Source organism: Manis javanica, chromosome 5 (genome assembly GCF_040802235.1).
Source record: "Manis javanica isolate MJ-LG chromosome 5, MJ_LKY, whole genome shotgun sequence".
Taxonomy (NCBI): domain Eukaryota; kingdom Metazoa; phylum Chordata; class Mammalia; order Pholidota; family Manidae; genus Manis; species Manis javanica.
In genome coordinates, this window is record NC_133160.1 from 26,651,201 (window position 1) to 26,671,416 (window position 20,216).

Below are 20,216 nucleotides of genomic sequence, written 5' to 3' on the forward strand. Positions count from 1 at the left end.
AACCTAAACTGCTCTTTTTATTATGTACAAGCATGACTGAGTGTAATTAATCCGGTCTGATGTTTACATAATGAAATGCACTGTCTTTCCTTACAAATTACTTTTATTGCCCTCATTTCTCCTCTATAATAAAGACTGGGGCGTCATATTGACTTTTTTGCAATGGACGAACCCGCCCGCTCCCTCAGCCTCAACTTCCCGCTTTGTGAAATGGGAGCACTCCACGCGCTGGGGCAGCAGAGAGAGCCGCAGTGGTCCAGGGGTCTGTAATGTTCTGCAGCCCCAGGCCTCAGTTTCCAATCTGTCACACTGCCCGACAATCCCCCGCCACCCCAAGACTCCCACCCGCCTCCAGTCGCTGCGGGCTACGGCGCCGGTGCGGAGACATAGCCAGGACGCGAGGGGGCGCTGCGGCGTCCACAGCGCCTGCGTCGGGGGCCCCAGGAAGCCTTGCGGCTGCCGGGTGGGAAATGGCGGTCCGCTCTTCAAGCCGATGGTCGGCCGGGTGGGTGACTGGAGCCCACCCAGCCTCTCGCGCTCGGCAGGCGCCTGCGGCTGGCGCCGGTATCCACAAAAGGAGATCAGGTAAAGCAGCAGAGCAGAGGATGGGGGCTCGGTCGGGGTCCGCGTCCCCTCTTTGCCGGACTGGAGGTTGCACGGATCAAATCGAGGTTTAAAGGGAGCGAGTGTCCCTTCGCCTGCCCACTGCCCTGACCGCTGAGGGCCATTTACGGCCTCGGAAGGAAGGAGGATGAGGTTGACCGCCCCCTGTTTGCCTGATAAGATTATGCGCTGAGACAGCTGTTGGGGGTCGAGGAGGCAAAGTCGACGCGGCTGCGCTCTGCGCTGCCTGTTGCTCGGACTGAAAAGGAAGCCCCCTCGCTCTCGGGGCGGTGCGGAAACGCCTTCAGGCCCTGAGTATGTCCTGCCCGTCGTGTCGTCGCCGTCCCGACCACTTTTTGGCTCCCGTTCACCGGTTTCTTGCTGCGCGCTGACACCTGACACGGTGCTGAGCTGCAAGGGCCCCGCCCCGCTCCACGCAGACTGGCCCTGGGATCTCACCCAAGAGTGCCCGAGTGAGAGAGCCTGCTGCTCAGGGTGGGGGTGTTGTGCTTGGCCGGGCACATCACTGGCCACAGCAAAATTGGACCCACTGCTGGTTATAAGAGTTGTTAGGCAGTTGGGTCTCTGGGGTGCTGGACAAATGGCTAGGGCAGCTTGGAGGAAGGAAGGACTGTGAAGCATGGAGGGCTGGAAGGGTGGGGGTGGAGTGTCCTACTTCAGGGATAGGGAGGCCCAGGTCTGAGTCCATCAGCTTTCCAGGTCTCTACCACCTCTTGCAGGTTATTCAAACTGAACTCATTTTCACCCAGCTTTACTGCCTCTCTGCAGTGGCCCCACCAAACCTACCCCCAGGTCTGAGCCAGAAATCGGGGGGTTATCCTCAACTCCTGCTCTTGAAGCCACACGCAGCTCTTGTGCTCAGGAAAAATCTCAAACCTCAACTTGGCATTCAGATTTCCGTGTCCTGTCTCCTGGTACCATCTTCAGTCTCACCTCTTCACTCTTGCACCTGCATTTCATTAATTCCAGACTCTTTGCTTCTTCTAGTTCTCACCTGCTAGTTCCTGATTCCTTCCTTTTGCAGGTGCTGTTCCCAGTCTGTAATACCATTCATGCCTTCTCCCCCTTTCTCATCTGCTGAACCATTGTTCCTTCAGTACTAAGCTCTCCCCAAAATCTCCACACCCACACACTCACAGAATTAGGCAAGCCTTCCTTCTCTAGACCACAGAACATGACATTCACCTATTCGTCGTTCATTCCACTAATGTTTATTAAGCACCTCTTGTGAGCAATTTCCTGGGTTAGATTTCCACTGTGCTGTATTCGTTTGCTTATCTCCCTCTCTGGTTGCGAATGTTATTCATTTCTGAGTCCTCAGTGCTGGGCGCAATGCCTGGCATACAACAGGGGTCTGGTTACTATTTCTTAAAAGAGTGGAGAAGCAGAGACACAGGGAAGAGAGAATCCAAAAAAATCCCTTGAAGAAAAACCTAGGCCTGAAGTAAAGAAACATAATCCTGAGGAGGCAGATTGAAAGGCGGCTCCTGAATCTGACAGTGGAGGAGGGCTCAGGTCAGTGCTCATGGCTCCCACAGCCCACCGGCTCCTCTGGCAGGAAAAGAAACACCTAACCGATCCCTTCTAGAGGAGTTTTTCTCTCTCACTGCACTTTCCAGAATTTCCATCCCTGAGCCAATGTAGTTTTTGATGTTATAAGTAGTAACAACACCCACAGCAAACTGGCAGCGAGGCCTCAGAGATGAGTGGGGCTGAGAAGAGGTTGTCAGCCCCCATCTTTGGACTTTGTAATGAGGTCACTTCTTTGTTCCAAAGATCTGAAACTCCAGGACTCCTGCTTGTTTCTGGGGACAACTCATCCATCCTTCAGAAGACAGCACGTGGGAGGGAAGCGTGGGTTAGAATGTCAGAGGAAGAACTGGAAGGCCAGATTAGCCCAGGGATGTGATAAGTGGGGAAGGAGGAAGCTGTTGCTAGGCCGCCAGCATGTGCCTCTCCTCTCAGGGCTGTACTGCCTGCTGGAGAAGAACTGTGAGTTGCTTCAGGGAATGCAGATGCCCCCGGATCCAGGCCCAGGAGGGGCAGAGCAGGAGGAAACATCCTGGGAGCAGGCAGGGCTGGATTCAGACTGCTGCCTCTGCCTTGTGAGAGCAAGCATGGACAAGTCCCTTTTGAGTGTCATTTCTTCCTCTGTATTGTGGGTAACCATACTTGTATCACAGAGTTATGATGGAGATGAAAAGGGTCTTAGAAGGAAGTGTGTGGAAAGCAGGTGGCACAGTATCTACTCACAGAGGGTGTGCAGGATCGTTAGCTTGGTTCCTTCCTTCAGTGCATCTACTGAGCACTAAGTCCCCGTACTGTTCTGGGGACGGTGAGAATGCGGTGAGCAGACCAGTCTGTCCTGGAGGAGTGGTACTTCTAGCTGGATGGAGAGGAGCAAATGCTGTGTCCACTGGTGGGAATTGATGGGAGAAGGAAAGTGGGATGGAGGGTAGCAGGTGTCAGAAGGTCCAGAAGAGCCTCACTGTGGGCTGACAGGTGCCTTGAGTAAAAGCCTTAAGGACCAGGGAAGTGCCTTGAGGCTGAGGGCATAGCGCTGCAGCATCCCTGAGATGGGAGGGCCCGTTGCGTGTACAGAACGTCTGCCCAGTGAGACTGAAGTCAGTCATTCAGGGGGCGCGTAACAGGAGAGGAGCTTGGAGAGGCAGTGAGGTCCAGATCCTCCCGGGCCTGTGGGCCATGGGAAGGACGTGGCATTGCCTCCAGTGAGATGAGGTCCCCTGGAGAAGTGTGAGCAGCAGAGTGACATGGCCCAACTTTGATTTTAACAAGCTCCCTCTGGCTGATGTTTGGAGAATGGACTAGAGGGCAAGGGCAGGAGCCCAGGAGAGAGGGCTGGGGAGGTAGGGTCATTAGTTTGGGCTGCCACATGTAACACCCCTGCCTGCTGCCCAGCCCCCAGCAGCCCCATTTCAGCACCATCTTCTGGGGCTGCTGCGCACACTGGCCCCCTGTGTCCGTAACCTCACTCAGTTCTGACTGGGGGGATGTGTCCAGTCTCCACATGAAGAAACCAGTTCTAAGAGTGGCTAAGCCCCTGGCCCAGCTTCCTTGCCTGGTAGAGAACTTGTTGGTAGAAATAGCTTCAGGCAGAGAAGTAACAGAAACTGAGGCCTGCACTCAGTTTCTTAGGACAATCAGTTCTTTGCCTGGCCTTCCATGGGCCCGCTTCAGGGAGCAAGGTGTGGGTCCCATCTCCATGAACACTGTCACCAGCAGTCAGGAGCCTGGCGCCCTCATGATATTGGAAGAAGGTCACTAGACCCTCAGGCCTGGCCCAGGGCTGGGGTCGTAGGAGAAACTCCAGTTCACACTTGGCTCCCAGAGTGAGGTGCCTTGAAAGGAAACTGCCAGGAAGTCCCAGAGGGTCAGGACAGTGAGGGAAAGAGGCAGGGCTCTTACCTGCGCCAGGTGCTGCTGCCCGTCCTTCTCCAGCCACTGCCGAGTCTGTTTCTCTCCTTGGAAGGTGGTGGCTCTTGTCCCGGCTGGGTTCCTGCTTGGGGAAGGGTGGTGCCGTGGTCAGCTGACTCACCTGGGACTGGGATGAGCCCAGTTGAGGCCCTTTGCCTGATTAAACAAATCAGGTCACCTGCCCCAGCCCTAGTCTAGATGTGGTGGTGGGGTTAGGGGCACACACACCTGCTGTTGAGTGATATATGAACCAGGACCTTGTGGCCTTGAGGAAATCAGATTTGGGTTAGACCCCAAGGCCTGCTGAGCAAAGTGAGGACAGTTTGGTGGGTATCCAGGGTGTTTAAAAATGGCCACGCCTGTGACCCAGCATTTTCTCTCCTAGGACTTTGTTACAACAAACAAGTGGGCATTGGGGTCTGAGGGCCCATCACCACACTGGAAATCCCAAATGCCCTTCACTAGGGTCTAGTTAAATAAGCAGTATTTCTGGAAGATCACAAAGCTATCAAAGTCATTCAAGGAAGAAGCCATGAGGAAATGTTCCTGAGACACTGGTAAGGTAGTGAAAAATCGATATTGTGGTTCTGCTCTTGAGTTTGTGTTTTGCGTTTTGGAAAGTGGATGTGCACTGGCAGCAGGGAGGGCATGTACTGAAATGCTGGCGGTCCCTTGGGGGGTTGTGGGTGGGCTTTTGTTTGTACTTTTGTGTGTGCTCCAGGTGGTACGATTTGTTTTGCTTTGAAGTCAGTTTTTGCTTCAAATGCTTATGATTTTTATAAGACAGGAGCCGACTAAGTTTGTTTTAAGAAGGGATTTAGATTGGTTGTCCCCAGGAAGGGGAACTAAGGGTGTGGGTGCTGGGTGGGAGGGGACTTTCTTTACAGCACACTTTGTGGTGCCTTTTAAATTTTGAAAAACTTGAATGTATAACCCATTACCAAAGTAACCAGATACAATTGAACAGAATTGGAAGAGAAATTTAGTTTAGGTCCTGGTGGGTTTGGTTGGACAGAGGTGCCTGTCACACTTGGTGTCTGGGGAGAGACTGGGGACCTGTGTGCTGGCAGCCCTGTGAGGAATGACAGGGCCCCCACCCAGGGAGGGGTGAGGGTTGGGACTGCTCACCAGGTCAGGCAGCCCTACGTCACAGTCTGGGGGAGGAGCCTGGCCAGAGCTGCACTGGCTTCTGGTGTCAGATCCTGACCAGGAGCCCGAGACACTGATAGCTTGTGAGGAACTTAAAGCCAAGATTCCTACACAGGAAACAATGGAACAAAAGCAGGAAAGGCAGTTGTCACTGATTGAGCACTTACTGCCTGAAGAACAGTAAGACCTGCCCCATGTGCTTTAAAGGTATCATCACAATGGCTCATATCCTGCTGCTAAGGAGCTGTGACTGGCAAAGTACATCTCTCAAGTTACACATCTGGAACAGGGTTCCAAGGTCATGTTTTCTCTTCTGTTAGACAAATGCAACTTGAAGCTGAGGCATGGACATACCTGAGGACTGAGCTATATAGGCTTGAAGCATGAGGTGAACCATGGGTGATGGACCTTAGGCCAGGACTTCTAGGCCAAATAAAAAGTAGGAAATTGAAATTTGGACTGAACCAAGTGACCCCACATACACACACATTTTACTCAGTCATGGTCTGAAAGGGCCTTTAAAAGAAAATGGTGCAGCATGGATAGGAAGAATTAATATTGTCAAAATGGCCATCCTGCCTAAAGCAAGCTACAGATTCACTGCAATCCCTATCAAAATACCAACAGCATTCTTCAACAAAATAGAGAAAATAGTTCTAAAATTCATATGGAGCCACTAAAGACCCCAAACAGCCAAGGCAATCCTAAGAAGGAAGAATAAAGCTGGGGGGATTATGCTCCCTGACATCAAGCTCTACTACAAAGCCACAGTAATCAAGACAATTTGGTACTGGCACAAGAACAGACCCACAGACCAATGGAACAGACTAAAGGGCCCTGATATAAACCCAAGAATATATGGTCAATTAATAGATGATAAAGGAATCATGGATGTACAATGGGGAAATGACAGCCTCTTCAACAGCTGGTGTTGGCAAAACTGGACAGCTACATGCAAGAAAATGAAACTAAATTATTGTCTAGTCCCATACACAAATGGAAACTTGAAATGGATCAAAGCCCTTAATGTAAGTCATGAAACCATAAAACTCTTAGAAGACAATATGGGCAAAAATCTCCTGAATATAAACATGAGCAACTTTTTCGCTGAGGCATCTCCTCGAGCAAAGGAAAAAAGTGCAAAAATGAACACATGGGACTACATCAAACTAAAAAGCTTCTGTACGCAAAAGACACCATCAACAGAACAAAAAGGCATCCTACAGTATGGGAGAATATATTTGTAAATGACATATCTGACAAGGGGTTAACATCCACAATATACAAAGAACTCACATGCCTCAACAACCAAAAAGCAAATACCCTGATTAAAAAATGGGCAGAGAACATGAAGAGACAATTCTCCAAAGAAGAAATTCAGATGGCCAACAGGCACAAGAAAAGATGATCCACATCACTAATTATCAGGGAAAGCCAAATAAAAACCACAATGAGATATCACCTCACACCAGTTAGGATGGCCAGCATCGAAAAGACTAAGAAGAACAAATGCTGGTGAGGATGTGGAGAAAGGGGAACCTTCCTACACTGCTGGTGGGAATGTAAACTAGTTCAACCACTGTGGAAAGCAACATGGTGGTTCCTCAAAAAGCTGAAAATAGAAATACCATTTGATCCAGGAATCCCACTTCTAGGAATTTACCCAAGGAATACAAGTTCTCAGATTCAAAAAGACAGATGCACCCCTATGTTTATCACAGCAGTATTTACAATAGCCAAGATATGGAAGCAACCTGAGTGTCCATCAGTAGATGAATGGATAAAGAAGAGGTGGTACATATACACAATGGAATACTACTCAGCCGCAAGAAAGAAAGAAATCCTACCACTTTCAACAACATGGATGGAGCTGGAGGATATTATGCTCAGTGAAATAAGCCAGGCGGAGAAAGACAATTACCAAATGATTTCCCTCATTTGTGGAGTATAACAATGAAGCAAAACTGAAGAACAAAATAGCAACAGACTCACAGACTCCAAGAAGGGACTAGCTGTTACCGTAGGGGGGAGGGGTAGGGGAGGGCGGGTGGGAAGGGAGGAAGAAAGGGATTGAGGGGTATTATGTTTAGTACACATGCTGTGTGTGGGGTCACGGGAAAGACAGTGTAGCTCGGAGAAGGCAAATAGGGACTCTGTGGCATCTTACTATACTGATGGGCAGTGACTGCAGTGCGGTATGGGGGAATACGATAATATGGGTGAAGTAGTAACCACATTGTTTTTCATGTGAAACCTTCATAAGAGTGTATATCAATAATGCCTTAATAAAAAAAAAAGAAGATGGAGCAGCAGGAAAGCAGCGCAGAAGGGTAAAGGACTTGCCTGTGGTCATGCAGCACATCAGCGTAGATCTGGGACTAGAACCTAGGCCCCTAACTCGCACATACACGCAGGAGGGTCTTCCATTCCATGGTGTAATAACTAACTCCAACCTCTGGCTTCTCCCCTTATTCCAGCCACCTAGAAGTATCTTTCACTGGGCATGCCCTTGCTCCAAGTCGTCATTGGCTCCCTACTGAAGGGTCAAGATCAGGCCTGACATTGAGGTTTCCATGGCTCATCCCATTATTACCTTTTCAACCTTGTTCCCCCTACTCTTCCACTCCAGCAGGGCAGGAGTCCTCTCCATGCCCACCCACCTCACACCCACTGCACACTCCCATGCCTGTGCCGCTGCTGGGAAGCCCCCCTACCCACTCCACCTAGCCAAGTCCTGGAGCTCTACTGCCAGGAAGCCTCCCTGATCATCCCCGTCCACATGGCTTCCTTGGCTTCTGAGCTCTGGTTCAGACTTCCTGTTCTATGTACTGTATGCCTTAGGCTGCCTTGAGGACAGGGCCTAGTTAGGTCTACAGTGGCCATTTTCAAATAAAAATTGGAACCTGTGCTCCAACCAGGATGTTTCTGCTTTGTTACACATTTATGCAAACGACCTTCAGAAGTCTAAACTGGGTATCCAATAGGCAGCAAACACTCAGAAACTCCCTAACATTGCCCTTGGCAGACCTGGGTAGTCAGCCACTACACCCCTCCTGCTGGGAAGCTCGGAGTCCTCTCAGCAATGTCACAGACAGTGACTGCCACCTGGATTTGGCCTATGAGGTGAAACCTCTGTGACATCTGGAATGGTGCTCCCTGAGGGCAGGGGCTTGGATATGGGCCTCTTACCCCTGGGGCCTAGTATCATGCCTGGCACAGAGGATGCTCTTAGTAAGTATTGAATAAATGAATGATTGCCCCTGCTAGAAAAATTGATTGCTGTTATGAACTGAAGACCTCACTCTTATTTAAAAGATGGGCTGCACTAGGGCATCTGAGCTGTGACGTTGCACAGGTTCCTAAACCTCTCTTGAGCTTCTGTTTCCACATCTATAAGTGGGAGGAGTGACACTTGCCTTGCAGGCTCGTCCCGAGGATTGTGAATTAATCATAGGTGCCTCGGACACAGCTGGCTCTCAATCAATGTGAGTCTCCAACTTCCTCTTGGAATCAGTCCAGCTACAAGTTACAGAGATACCAATCCCCTGGTTCAAGTGAAAATGGAGGTGCTCTTCCTAGAAGAAGGGGGAATGGCTTCTGGGCAGAGAGAAGCACCAACTGTGCACTACTGTCTCAGCAAGGAATCCAGATGGTGTGGCAAGACCAGGTTATGTCACCACAGCTGCACCTGTACCACTGAGTGACGGCAGGAAGATCTGTGATGAGCTCCTGCACTCGGGGCACTCTGCTGGGCATAGCACAACCCATCTAATATTGTTCACAGTGGTCCCAGATTCACAGAGAGAAGCACCTTGCCCAACACCATACAGCCTGTGTGGTAAGGAGCCGCCCAGGCTCCAGGTCTGTCCCATCCCTGTGCAGCTGAGTCATAGATTTCCCAGGTGTTAGCTGAGGGAGGGCCAGTGAGTCAGAGGCCCAGGGACCTGCCTAACATTCTCACGCTCCTCACACTTCTACCCTACTTAGTCTTATGCATGGAGGTGCAGGCACTTTGCAGAGACCCGTGCGTGTCCTCACAGTACCCCAAAGTGATATGCTGGAGGGGGCAGAGCTTACTGCATAGGCTGTGGGATCCCAGCCTGCCTGGATTCTAATCCCTACTCTTGGACAAGTGACTTTACCTCTGGGCCTCTATTATATCACCTGTGAGAAGAGGAAAATGATTTTATTGGTATTGATTAGCACAAACACTCACATAATGCCTGGCCCATGGGAAGTGCTAACTAAATTTGAACTACTATATCCATGTTACTGGATTATTACAGTATCCACGTGAGGAAAATGTGTCCCTTACTGCTCTAAATGTGAGCTAAGATCAAACACAAATTACCTGCATTGTTTCTGGAACCTAAGTCCAGGTTGGACTCTCACAGAGATGGTTGCTCTAGAAGTTTCCAGCAAGAGAGAAGCTACCATTTCGAGAAGTTCCTCTGCTGTGGTGGTTCAGCCATCTGGGCCCTCACCTTTCTCCTCAGATCCTTTCCTTCTCCAAATGCAGTGGCCCCAGCTACCTGCAGCAGAGACCTCTAGGCAGGGGATGCTTTTGAAAAATAGAGGTCCCAGGGGCCCACCCAGCCTCACGTCACCCAACTCTGGGTATGTGTCCAGGAATCTGCATCTGACTTATCCTTTCCTGTGATTCTGATGCAAACCACACCGTGAGGACTGGTGTTCTGCGTCTTCCTGACCCAGTGTCTTCTCAAATCCAGTGCCTACAATGTGCTAAGTCTGACGCAAGGGGCTTTCCATCCCTTGCCTCCTTTAAACCCCAAAACACAAAAAACGACCATTGGGAGTCTTGTGACACATATGGAAACATGTTCAGAAGTCTGCTGTGGGCGGTGATTGGACATATGGTAAGTTGGGGAGCTGGGATTCTTAGCCTGAGCCTTCTTGCTTTCATTTGCAATGTGTACACATCCCATAAACACAGCTTGTGCCTCCCTGGATCTGGGCCTGGGTCTAATTTTCTATATCCCTGGCAAAAGCTGGACACTCCCGCCAGCCTTCTTGGCCAGATGCACGGGAGGGGCATCTGAACACATACAGGCAACTTGGAGTGGAGGGTGGTCAGCCGTTTGGAGGAGAGCCTTGAAAGGGAGTGTCATCTGTCCCTTTGTCAGTCCCTGCAGAAACTGTCCCTGGTGGCTGCAGACCCTATACACGGGCCCCACCGGAATGGGGCTCTGTGCTCCTGCCTCGCTGGGTGGTGGGTTCACCCATAGGTCTGTGCTGGGGGCACGTGGTAGGTGGGTCCTGGGTCATGTGCTTTCTCTTTTTCATGGCCGTCTTTACTGGAAGCCTCATTAGGTGGGGACTCACCAGACATAGGAAGGAGGTGTGAAAACAGGACAGCCAGTAAGAACAACAAATGTCCCCAGAGCCCAGGAGTGGGTGGGGGAAGGCCCGCCAGTTACTGAGGGCTGCTATGAGCCAGGCATGGTGCCAGGTGGCTCACATTCATTAGCCACAGGAATAATGCCCAGTTGCTGGGTGAGAGCTCAGGCCCAGCTTGACAAGGCACGATAGCGGTGGGTCACACTGTTGAACTCAGGTCCATCAGACACCTGAGCCAGGGCTCCAGACCAAACAGGACGTACGTCATTGCTTTCAGCCTCTTGTGATGGGGACTAGCCCACACAGCCAGACTGCACACTCGTCTTTCCTGTGCCTCCTGTGTGACCCCCAAGCACCCTGAGAGGGAGACAGTATTATTGCCCCATTTTATAAATGGGGAACCTGAGTGCCGGTTGCGGGGCTTGTCTGGCTCATGGAACAGTCAGTGTAGGGCTGGGGTGTCTCCCCACTGGTCTTCTCTCCCTCTCTGGCCCTCAGCTTGGGGAGTCATGGCTGTCCCTTGGGAGGCTGCAAGGGGAGCCAGGTGGGGGAACTCCCTCTTCCTACCGTTGCTTGGCAGAGAGCCAGCATCTGGGGCTGTGGGTCAGGGGGTGTGGGCTCTGGCAGTACCTGCACAGGAGAAAGAACACAATGGAAGCTCTAGAAGGTGTATGTTCAAGGCCCCACTTCTCCAGTTAGTCACTTTGGCCACGAGTTGCCCTCCTCTGTGGCTGAGAAATGTCCCTAGACCCCAAAGCTCACCCAAAAAGATCACTTCCAGGACCTTCTGTGACTTACTTGATACAGCAGGGCTTCTCTCTAGCTGAGCACAAAACCATGTGAGACTCGTGGCACACCTCCCTGGGGAGTCTGTTTTTACAGGAGGCTACAAAGCATTCATGACGTACTAAAACATGTTCCAAGGCTTGACAGTATTCACATTCGTTGTACCACCTGTACCACCCCAGACGGCTGCTGGTGCTGTGGACACGACAGCTACATTCCGGGCAGCAGGAAGGAGGAAGCGAGACCACAAAGTAAACCCCCAGCTGAGTCAGTATCCTATAGGAAGCCCACCGGTAAGTCGAGGTAGACTTCAATTCACAGGTGGCAAGATATCCTCACATGGCCACACAGCCGCATGGGAGGCTGAGAAATGGAGTCTGTTGGCTGGGCATTTTGCCATATAATATGGGGGTTCTGTTATAAAGGAAAAATGGGAGTGTGGATATTGGGGTAACAAGCAGTCTCAGCCACTCATGCCAAGATGTGCTAACATCCAACAAAGGGCAAATTCAGGGTCCCCCCAGTCCCTGCTGGGCCTGAGATGCCACAGATACCCAGCTTGGGCATTCAATACTGTATATCCAGGGCCAGACTGCCTCCCCGCTCTGCACCCCGGGAGGCAATACTCTGCTCCATAATCATCCCAGGGCCAGATACCAGGCAACGAACGACCACCCCTGTAGCCCAGGGCCCACTGAAATTATTCAAACTAGCCCCTCCTGAACTGTTCACCCTGCCCTGCCCTGCCTTTACCATGGAAACCCGAACAAAAGTGCGCAAGCATTTCCTGGCCCCCACTCCTGTCTTCCGCCCACCCGCCACCACGCCACCAATGCCCCTGTCTCAGCCCTGTGAGTGTAAGACACTGTAGCCCAGAGCCTCTCCTGTGTCTCCTGTGGGGCCGCACCTGGCTGGCCATCTCGTGAAAAAATACAAAACAGGTCTCCAGACACAACATCCTCCACACCACTTCTCAGCTCCACCTTCGTTTTGCTTTCTGGAGATTTGTACTAGTCAAGGCCGGCTAGGCCCTGCTGCGGTAACAACCCCAAATCCCATGGCTCCTGACAGTATTTCTCGCACAAGGCATGTCCATGAAGGGCTGCAGGCTCTTCATGTCCCCACTCCAGAGCCCAGGGCAGTGGGTCAGCCACCATGTGAAAGGCTGTCAGTAGCCATGGCAGAGGGAGAGAGTCTCCATCTGGCAATTAAGTGCTCCAGCTGAAGGTGACAACTGTCCCTTCTCATACTTCAGTGGCCAGGGCTAGTCAGTGACCTCACCCAATCACAAGGGGACAGGGAGGTGCCATCCTACCACAGGCCTGGAGGGCAGAGTATGGGAAATAATATGGAGAATGACATTAACAAGAACCCCAGGCCTCGGGGGTGTCTGCCAGGAGGTGGTGGTCACCTGTGTAGGGGCAGGGGAAGCAGCTGTGTCCTGGGAGGCTGCTGCCTTGGGCCAGCTGGGACCTGCCTGGGGCCCAAGGGGGCTGGAGAGGTGGAAAGACAGCTGACAGTCCAGAGCCTGGGCTGTGATGCCAGAAGCCTCAGGTTCCACTTCTGTAAAATCAGAGCAGTATTTTCTCACCTGCAGAACTTCAATGAAGATGAACTGAAATACATGAATGGAAACGTGCCTTTACTCCAGCAGCCTTCCACAGAAGGTGATACTTTTTGATGGAAGAGGCTTTGTCCTGCTGAGAGCCCTTTGATGAATCTGGGTAGGCAAATTGAGAGTAGGAGCTTGACAAGAAGGGGCAGGTTGGAGAGGTTTGTTTTAAGACTGTTTAGAAAAGAACGACATATTCCCTAAGATTTCTTTGGAGGTAACTCTATTTGGGATGACTTTGGGAGTTGATGGAGATTATGGGGGCATCCAAGCCCCTTACTCCCAACCCCAGAAACTGAGAGCAGATCCACTGTTCTGTGTAACAGAAAATTTGGGGGTTCCTGTGGCAGTTCACAAGATTGGGGAGCAAAAAGGGAGGGAAGGAGCAGGAAGGCAGCATGATGGGTAGAGGCTGGCAGGTAGAGTCATCTCGGGCGGAGGGAAGGTGACAGGAGGGCACTTCAAGAATAGGCTCTGAAGCACTGATATGAAAAAGGCCCCAGCTCCTCACTCCTCAAATACTGCATAAGCTCCCTCTGCTGACAGGAGGTTCACTCCTGCACCATGGGCACCGGACATGCTGCCCTGGGTCATGCATGTCAACGCCAACTTGTGAACACTCAGGCCCTCTCTGCTTCCTTAGCGTTGGGGTGGGAAGGGAGAGTAGCAAAAGTCACGTGCTGGTAGCTGCCCAGTGAAGAAAGACGTGCTGCTGAGGCTTGGATTTACTCTGCAGAGCCCCAGTTGGTGGCATGGTTCCTCTTCTGAGCAGAGAAATGGGGGAAAGGGTGGCAGAGAGATAAACATCGGGAATTATCTCATTAATCTGCCTGGCCATGCCATTTTGCAGATAAGACAAACTGAGCCCTGGAGAGGTGGGACAACTTTCCCATAGTGACCCAGACAACCAGTGGTACAGTCAGGGTGAGGAGCCACACCCACCTTCCAAACCATCTGAGGGAAACCAGGACACAGACTGGGAAGGCCTTGCCCAAGGTCACACAGCAATTGGGCAGTAGAGCCAGGATGCAAGGCCTCCAGACCGAGGTCTCCTGTGGCTGTCGGCCTGGGAAAGCTGCCCAGCCCTTTCACCTGCTGCTGGCCGCCTGCTGGAGGAAAGCGTGAGGCTGCTAGGGACAGGCAGCATGAGTGAAGAATTCCTCGGGCCCAGACATTCGGTGTTGAACTGGTCTCCCTCGCACCCTGTTCTGAAAGCCCACCCCAGCGGGACAACAGCTCTGGGGACACAAGTGCCCAAGGCAGGAAACCAGGAACCGTACTGGACTTAGTGCACGTGTGACCTCACTTAACCCTCAGGCCGCAGGGAGATGTGGGCTCCTTCCTGTTCCTATTTTTCCAGAGAGGACCCCGAGGCGACTGAGGCCCCAGGGCTTGCACCCCCGGGTTGGGGGGGCGCCTGGACGAGCGCCCACTTCTGCGTTGGGGAGGTGGCCTGGAGCCCGGATGCTTTCACCGCCTGTGCTGGAGCTGCTCCCGCTGAATCCCGAGCAGCCTGAGAGGAAGGCCGGAACAATGGGCAGCCGGAGCGGCCGGTCGTGGGTGCGCCAGGCGGGGTGGGGCCGGCACGCTGCCAGAGAGCCAGTGGGAAAGAGGTCCCTGCGCAGGAGACTAACAAGATTAACGACTAACATCGTTTGAGCACTTACTGTGTGCCAGGACCTGCAGTAAACGCCTTAGATGGATTATCTCATGGATCCTCACCTTACCCTCGATGATTAGCCCCATTTTACAGATGAAGAGACTGAGTGAGGCACAGAGAGTTTAAAGTAAAATGTCCAAGGTGAGTAAGCGGTGGAAGCGTTATCTGAACCTGGGCATTCGGGCTCCAGATCCTGTGCTCTTAACCACCATATATTTATATACACGTTCATGCTATATATGCCTTCTCATAATTTTCCTTTTTCACTTGCATCATTGACCTGTCTCTATGTCATAGCAGAGTCCTCAGTTAACATCCTTGTTTAAAGTCCTACGATGCTGGGAAGATCTCGTCCATGTGCTCTGCCCTCACCCCATACGTCTTCCCACCAGCTGAGAGGCCTGGATTTCAAACCCTACTGGTACTATCATTAAGATATGTTCCTCTAATTTAAATTGGTGATGACATTAGTGACACCAAGGGGTGCCGGAGGGTGCTTAAGCCCCTTCTAATATCCATCTGCAGCCTCTCTTCCACCTAAATTACACACTATCTAGAGCAAATAATGTGCTTATTACACAAACGAAACTTGTATAAAGATAGGCTTCCTCTCACATCCAATCAGATTGCAGCACCCAAGCCCCTCCCCCAGAGACTTCAGAGACAGCCCCGCTGGTGGGTTTACGCCTGTGCTGTTCTGGGCTTTGAACACAGGGTGTAAAAACGCTGTGGGTTTCTTAGAATCTGGTTGAGTGAAGATCCAGCGTCACGGAAGACAGGAAAGTCCAGCCTGGCCAGGTGGTGACAGCTCCAGCATCTCCAAAAGGTATGGATGGGGCAGCTGGAGCAGGTTAGAAGCGCTGGCCAGTAAATTACGTAAAATTTACTGCGTTTTACGTAAGATTAAGGCCTTAGACTGGGGCCCCCAGTGACTGGGTAGGCCTGTAGGAATCTAGGACACTTATTACTTGTCTCCCACCTGAGACAGACTGGGAGACCCCAGTGCAGTGGGGGCAGGTGTGGGCTAGAGACTTGCTAAAGACACCACTACAGCTGTTGGGAAGAAATCCCTTTCCTTTGGGGGTTGCTGATGGGCTTCTCCTCCAAGAGTGACGAACCAGCTGGCGTCCCCCTTCTGAGGGCCTCTTTGGCCCTTACAAGGCCAGCTGGGAGCGCTGGATGGGAGCTAAATATCTGAGATTTGTGTTCCGGTTTCATTGCCACCTGCGGGCTACTGCAAAGGCGTCACTCTCCCTCTCTGCGCCTCTAGTTTCCCACTCCTGCCACACCAGGGATCATCCAGGACTCTTCTCGCTGTCGGGTGCTCTTAACAATGATGCTTCCCTTGTGGGGTCACCTGAGCTGCCTGGTGGGTGATCCAGTAGAGTTCCCTTCCCTAAATCGTCCTTGTTTCCCCCGTTATTATCTTAACAGATGGCTGTTACTTGGGGGCCACCCAGCATGCACTTCACCTTCTTAGGGTAGCAGCCACAAGTTTTCTCAGGGGATGCCTCCCTTCTCCACCCTCAGCCAGGTATAGTGGATGAAGTTGACTCTACCGTGGACTCCAACGGGAGGAGGGTGACCTGGGGACAAAGGCCTGCATTCCATTCCCTGAGCCTCCATGGAGCTGTCCAAGTGGTAGTCATGTGACCCAATTCCAGCCAACAGCAGGCCACTTTAGGAGTGTGGAAGCATAAAACCTGGGAGGGTTGGCAGCTGGAGCTGCTGACAAGCTGTCCTGCCTCTGCTGGGAGTGGGGCTGTCGGAAACACGATGGAGCTGGGGGCCGAGAGCTGAGGGCTTGCTGCCGTACCTTAATCTCTCCAACTCTGCTGAGCCTGAAGCCAATGCCTCCCTTTAGGCATGTTCCTTGGACATCAATTGTGGGGCACATCCTCATTCCAGAAACATTAAGATGTGGCAAGGGGGACCAGTGTGTTAGAACTAGTTACGGTGGAGTTACTATTTCCTAAGGGACAGTTAATGAGCTGATAGCAGAGGTATGACCTTGGGCAAATCACACCTTTTCACTTAAGGCAGTTTGACTTGTGTTTTCTGTTGCTCACAACCAAAGTAATCTTGACTGTTCTGTTGGGTTTACTTGCTTCTTGACGCCATCGATTAAGATGATTTTTTTAAAGGAAAATATATTTTATACACAGCTTTTGGTGAAAAAGCATCTCCAGTGTGTCCTTTAGGAAGCTGACAATAGTTTGTTTTCATTTATAAAATTGCATATCTTGGTCTCCTTTGGTGATTTTTATTAACATTCTTCACATTCAGAGTTTAAAACTTTCTTCAGATGAATTTGGCAATTTTTTCTTGTAATTGGTATGGCTGACTGGTGACCGCTTTCTGTACATGCCAACCTATTTCCATGTGCCATTATTTTAGACGTTACTATAAATGGTAGTTAGGGTTCCAATCCTGGAAAAGCAATGTAACCCCTCAGAACATTGTTGGTACATAAGAAGTGCCCAGATCATGAGCTCTTGTTGTTTTTGTTTCATTCTAACTACCACCCTTTGAGGGTAAATATCATGATACTATTTTATGGTTTAGCACATTGAGGTCAGTGACAAGGGGCATGTCCAAGGTCATTCATCTAGGAAGGAGGTAGTGGACCCCATCTGGATTCCAGCCAGAGGCTGGGCTCCTAACCCCTCCCTGTGGGATTTGGGGGTTAAGTTCTTAGACGTGGGGAAGGGGAAGGTTATTGCTTGCTCACCAGCCACACCCACTGCCCAGACCTTTCTTTACTTGATTGTGGAATCCTGGGCCTTTGAAAACCCCAGTGAAGGAACATAAGTCCCCAGGAGGGAAAGGACTTGTCTAAAGCTGTATAGCCAGCGAGTGACAGGGCTCAGGCCTGGACCCCCATTCCCCTGACTCCTCACATGGTCCTCAGGCCTCACTGCCGTCTGCCATGGGCAGGTCCTTGCAGCACTGCATACTCCAGGAAGCCCTGAGCAGCCCAGCCCACATTCCTGTGCCTTGCTCTGGCACGGTCTCCACACTTGCTGGCATTTCAGAAATGCACTTTGCATTCAGGCCAGCCCTGAGTTTGAGTCCCTTCTGCCACTTATTAACTGTAATCCTGGGTTCATTTTCTCTTCACTGAGTCTCAGTTTCTGCACCTGTAAAATGAGCTACCAAAGCTCTTATCACAGGGTCAGTGTGAAGTTTCCAGTGAGGTCAGGGCTGAACACAGTCCGGCACCTGGCATGGAGTTCACCTTCATGCAGCAGCCATTTTTCCCTCCCCCACCTCACCCATGCAACATACTTATTGACATTAATAATCACAAAATAAAATGAATAATAAGAATGGCCAGAAAAGAAATGCAGATAGTGGCAATTTTCTTTTATTGAACTTTGCATATAAATAATTGTGGCAGGGAAAAATAACAAACTAAACCAATGCAATATTACAGTATTAAAAAACAGTAATGAACTAATACTTTTAAGTCACATTTTTTTCCCCCAAAAGGAAAACACCCCATTAGAAAACACTTGCAAAAGAGTGAATCTGGGAGACTCGGAGTGGGAGTTGCACATGGAAGGACAGGGAAGTCACTCACATGCTGTTCCTGCCCTTCACACTCCGTGCAGTCACCGCTTATCTCACATTTGCTGTTTAAATGCAGGCCTGTGGGGCATGGGGTGAAGTACCAACCGTGTCTGAGGCTGAGTTGAACCATTCCAAGTTGTTGACAGACTTGAAACAGATGCCTGTACTTGAGTCTGGGTGTGTTGGGAGCCAAGTGTATAATGAAATTCCCTGAATTAGGTTCTATGTAGAACATAGTGTTTATTACAGGACAGTTTTAAAATGTGCTCATGTCATATTAAAGGGTAACAGTAACGACAGTGATTCTGTAGAATATAGACCAACAAAGGAGTTTTCTGGGGGTGGAGGGGTGGGGGAAGGCAATGTAATCGTTGACTTTGGTTAGCAAATATAAAAAGCAGGCCAACTTTTAGTAGGTTCCTTATTGCTTTTGCACTCTACCCAGTCTGGAGAAGCGGCTTACCTTTTCAATCTCCTAACATTCTTTCACAGACCACAAGTTTTTACTTTTAATGAAGTTCAAAGGAATTCATTTTTTCTTCTATGGATTGTGCTTTTAGTGTTGAATTAAAAAATTCATCACCAAACTCAAGGTCACTTAAATTTACCGTTATGTTATCTTCCGTAAGTTTTATGTCCAATTGTCCTAGCACCATTTGTTAAAAAGATTTTCTCCATTGAATTGCCTTTGCTCCTTGTCAAAAATCAGTTGTCTGTATTTGTGTGTGTCTGTTTCTGGGCTCTGTATTCTGTTCCATCAGTGAATCTGTCTATTCTTTCATGAATACCATGCTGCCTTGATTACTATAGTTTCTATGGCAAGTCAGGTGGTGCCACTTTTCTCACTTTATTCTTTTTCTTCAGTATTATGTTGACCATTCTGGGTCTTTTGCCTTCTTATACACACTTAGAATCAGTTTGTCAATACCCATGAAAAAGTCTTACTGGGGTTTTGATTGGGATTGTGTTAAATTTATAGATCGAACTGGATAGAACTGATATCTTGAAAATATTGAGTCTTCCTATCCTGTACATGGACTGTCTCTCCACTTATTTATATCTTCTTTGATATTTTTCATCAGTTTTATAATTTTCCTTATGTAGATCCCATACATACTTTGTTACCTTGTGCCTAAGTATTTCATTGTTTTTGGTGCTAATGTAAACACTATTGTGTCTCTAATTTCAAATTCCAACTGTTCATTGCTGGCATACAGGAAAGCAATTAACTTTTACATATTAACTATATCCTATGACCTTGGTATAATCATGTATTAGTTCCAGGAGTTTTCAAGTGTTTGGGATTTTATACATAGGAAATCATATCATCTGTGCATAAAGATAGTTTTATTTCTTTCTTCCTAATCTGTATATCTTTCCTGTTCTTACTGCATCACCTAGGACTTCAGTACAGTGTTGAATATGAGTGAGGAGAGGGGGCATCCTTTACTTGTTTCTGGTCTTAGGGGAAAAGCATCCAGTTTCTCACCATGAAGTGTGATGCTAACTGTAGGTTTATTGTAAATGCCCTTTATCAATAAATTTGAGAATATCCCCTATTATTCCTAGGTCACTGAGAATTTTATCATGGTTGTTGGGTTGTGTCAAATGCTTTTTCTGCATCTATTGATATGATCATATATTTTTCTCCTTTAGCCTGTTGATGTGATGAATTACATCAATTGATTTTGAGCATTGAACCAGATTTTCATACCTAGAATAAATCTTACTTGGTCATGGCACATAATTCTTTTTATACATTGCTGGATTTGATTTGCAGATATTTTTTAGGATTTTTGCATCTACACTTATGAAAGGTCTGTAATATACTTTCTTATAAATGACTTAATCTGATGGTTTTAGTATTAGGGTAACACTGGCCTCAGAATGAGTTAGGAAGTGACCGCTCTGCTTCTGTTTTCTGGAAGAGATTGGTATCATTTATTCCTTAAATGTTTGTTAGAATTAGTCATTGAAACGATCAATGACTAATACAAGATTATTAATTATTGATTTGAT

General features: G+C 49.5%; 1 protein-coding gene across 13 annotated transcripts in view; it reads left to right on the forward strand.

Annotated features, from left to right (window-relative positions):
* Nucleotides 1-447: 447 nt before the first annotated feature.
* Nucleotides 448-20,216, forward strand: part of LOC140849507 (uncharacterized) — a 34,181-nt gene continuing 14,412 nt past the window's right edge. For 4 of the 13 annotated variants that reach the window (XR_012131436.1, XR_012131437.1, XM_073236797.1 and 1 more), the window contains exon 1: nucleotides 454-585. Coding sequence is in view for 2 of the 13 variants with exons in the window: in XM_073236797.1 (XP_073092898.1) it covers nucleotides 494-585 (92 nt within the window). In the remaining 11 variants the exon portion in view is untranslated. Of the gene's footprint in view, nucleotides 586-1,057; nucleotides 1,077-4,444; nucleotides 4,617-20,216 lie in introns of those variants that run through there. The other 9 variants (XR_012131443.1, XR_012131440.1, XR_012131439.1 and 6 more) reach the window with 7 other exon arrangements.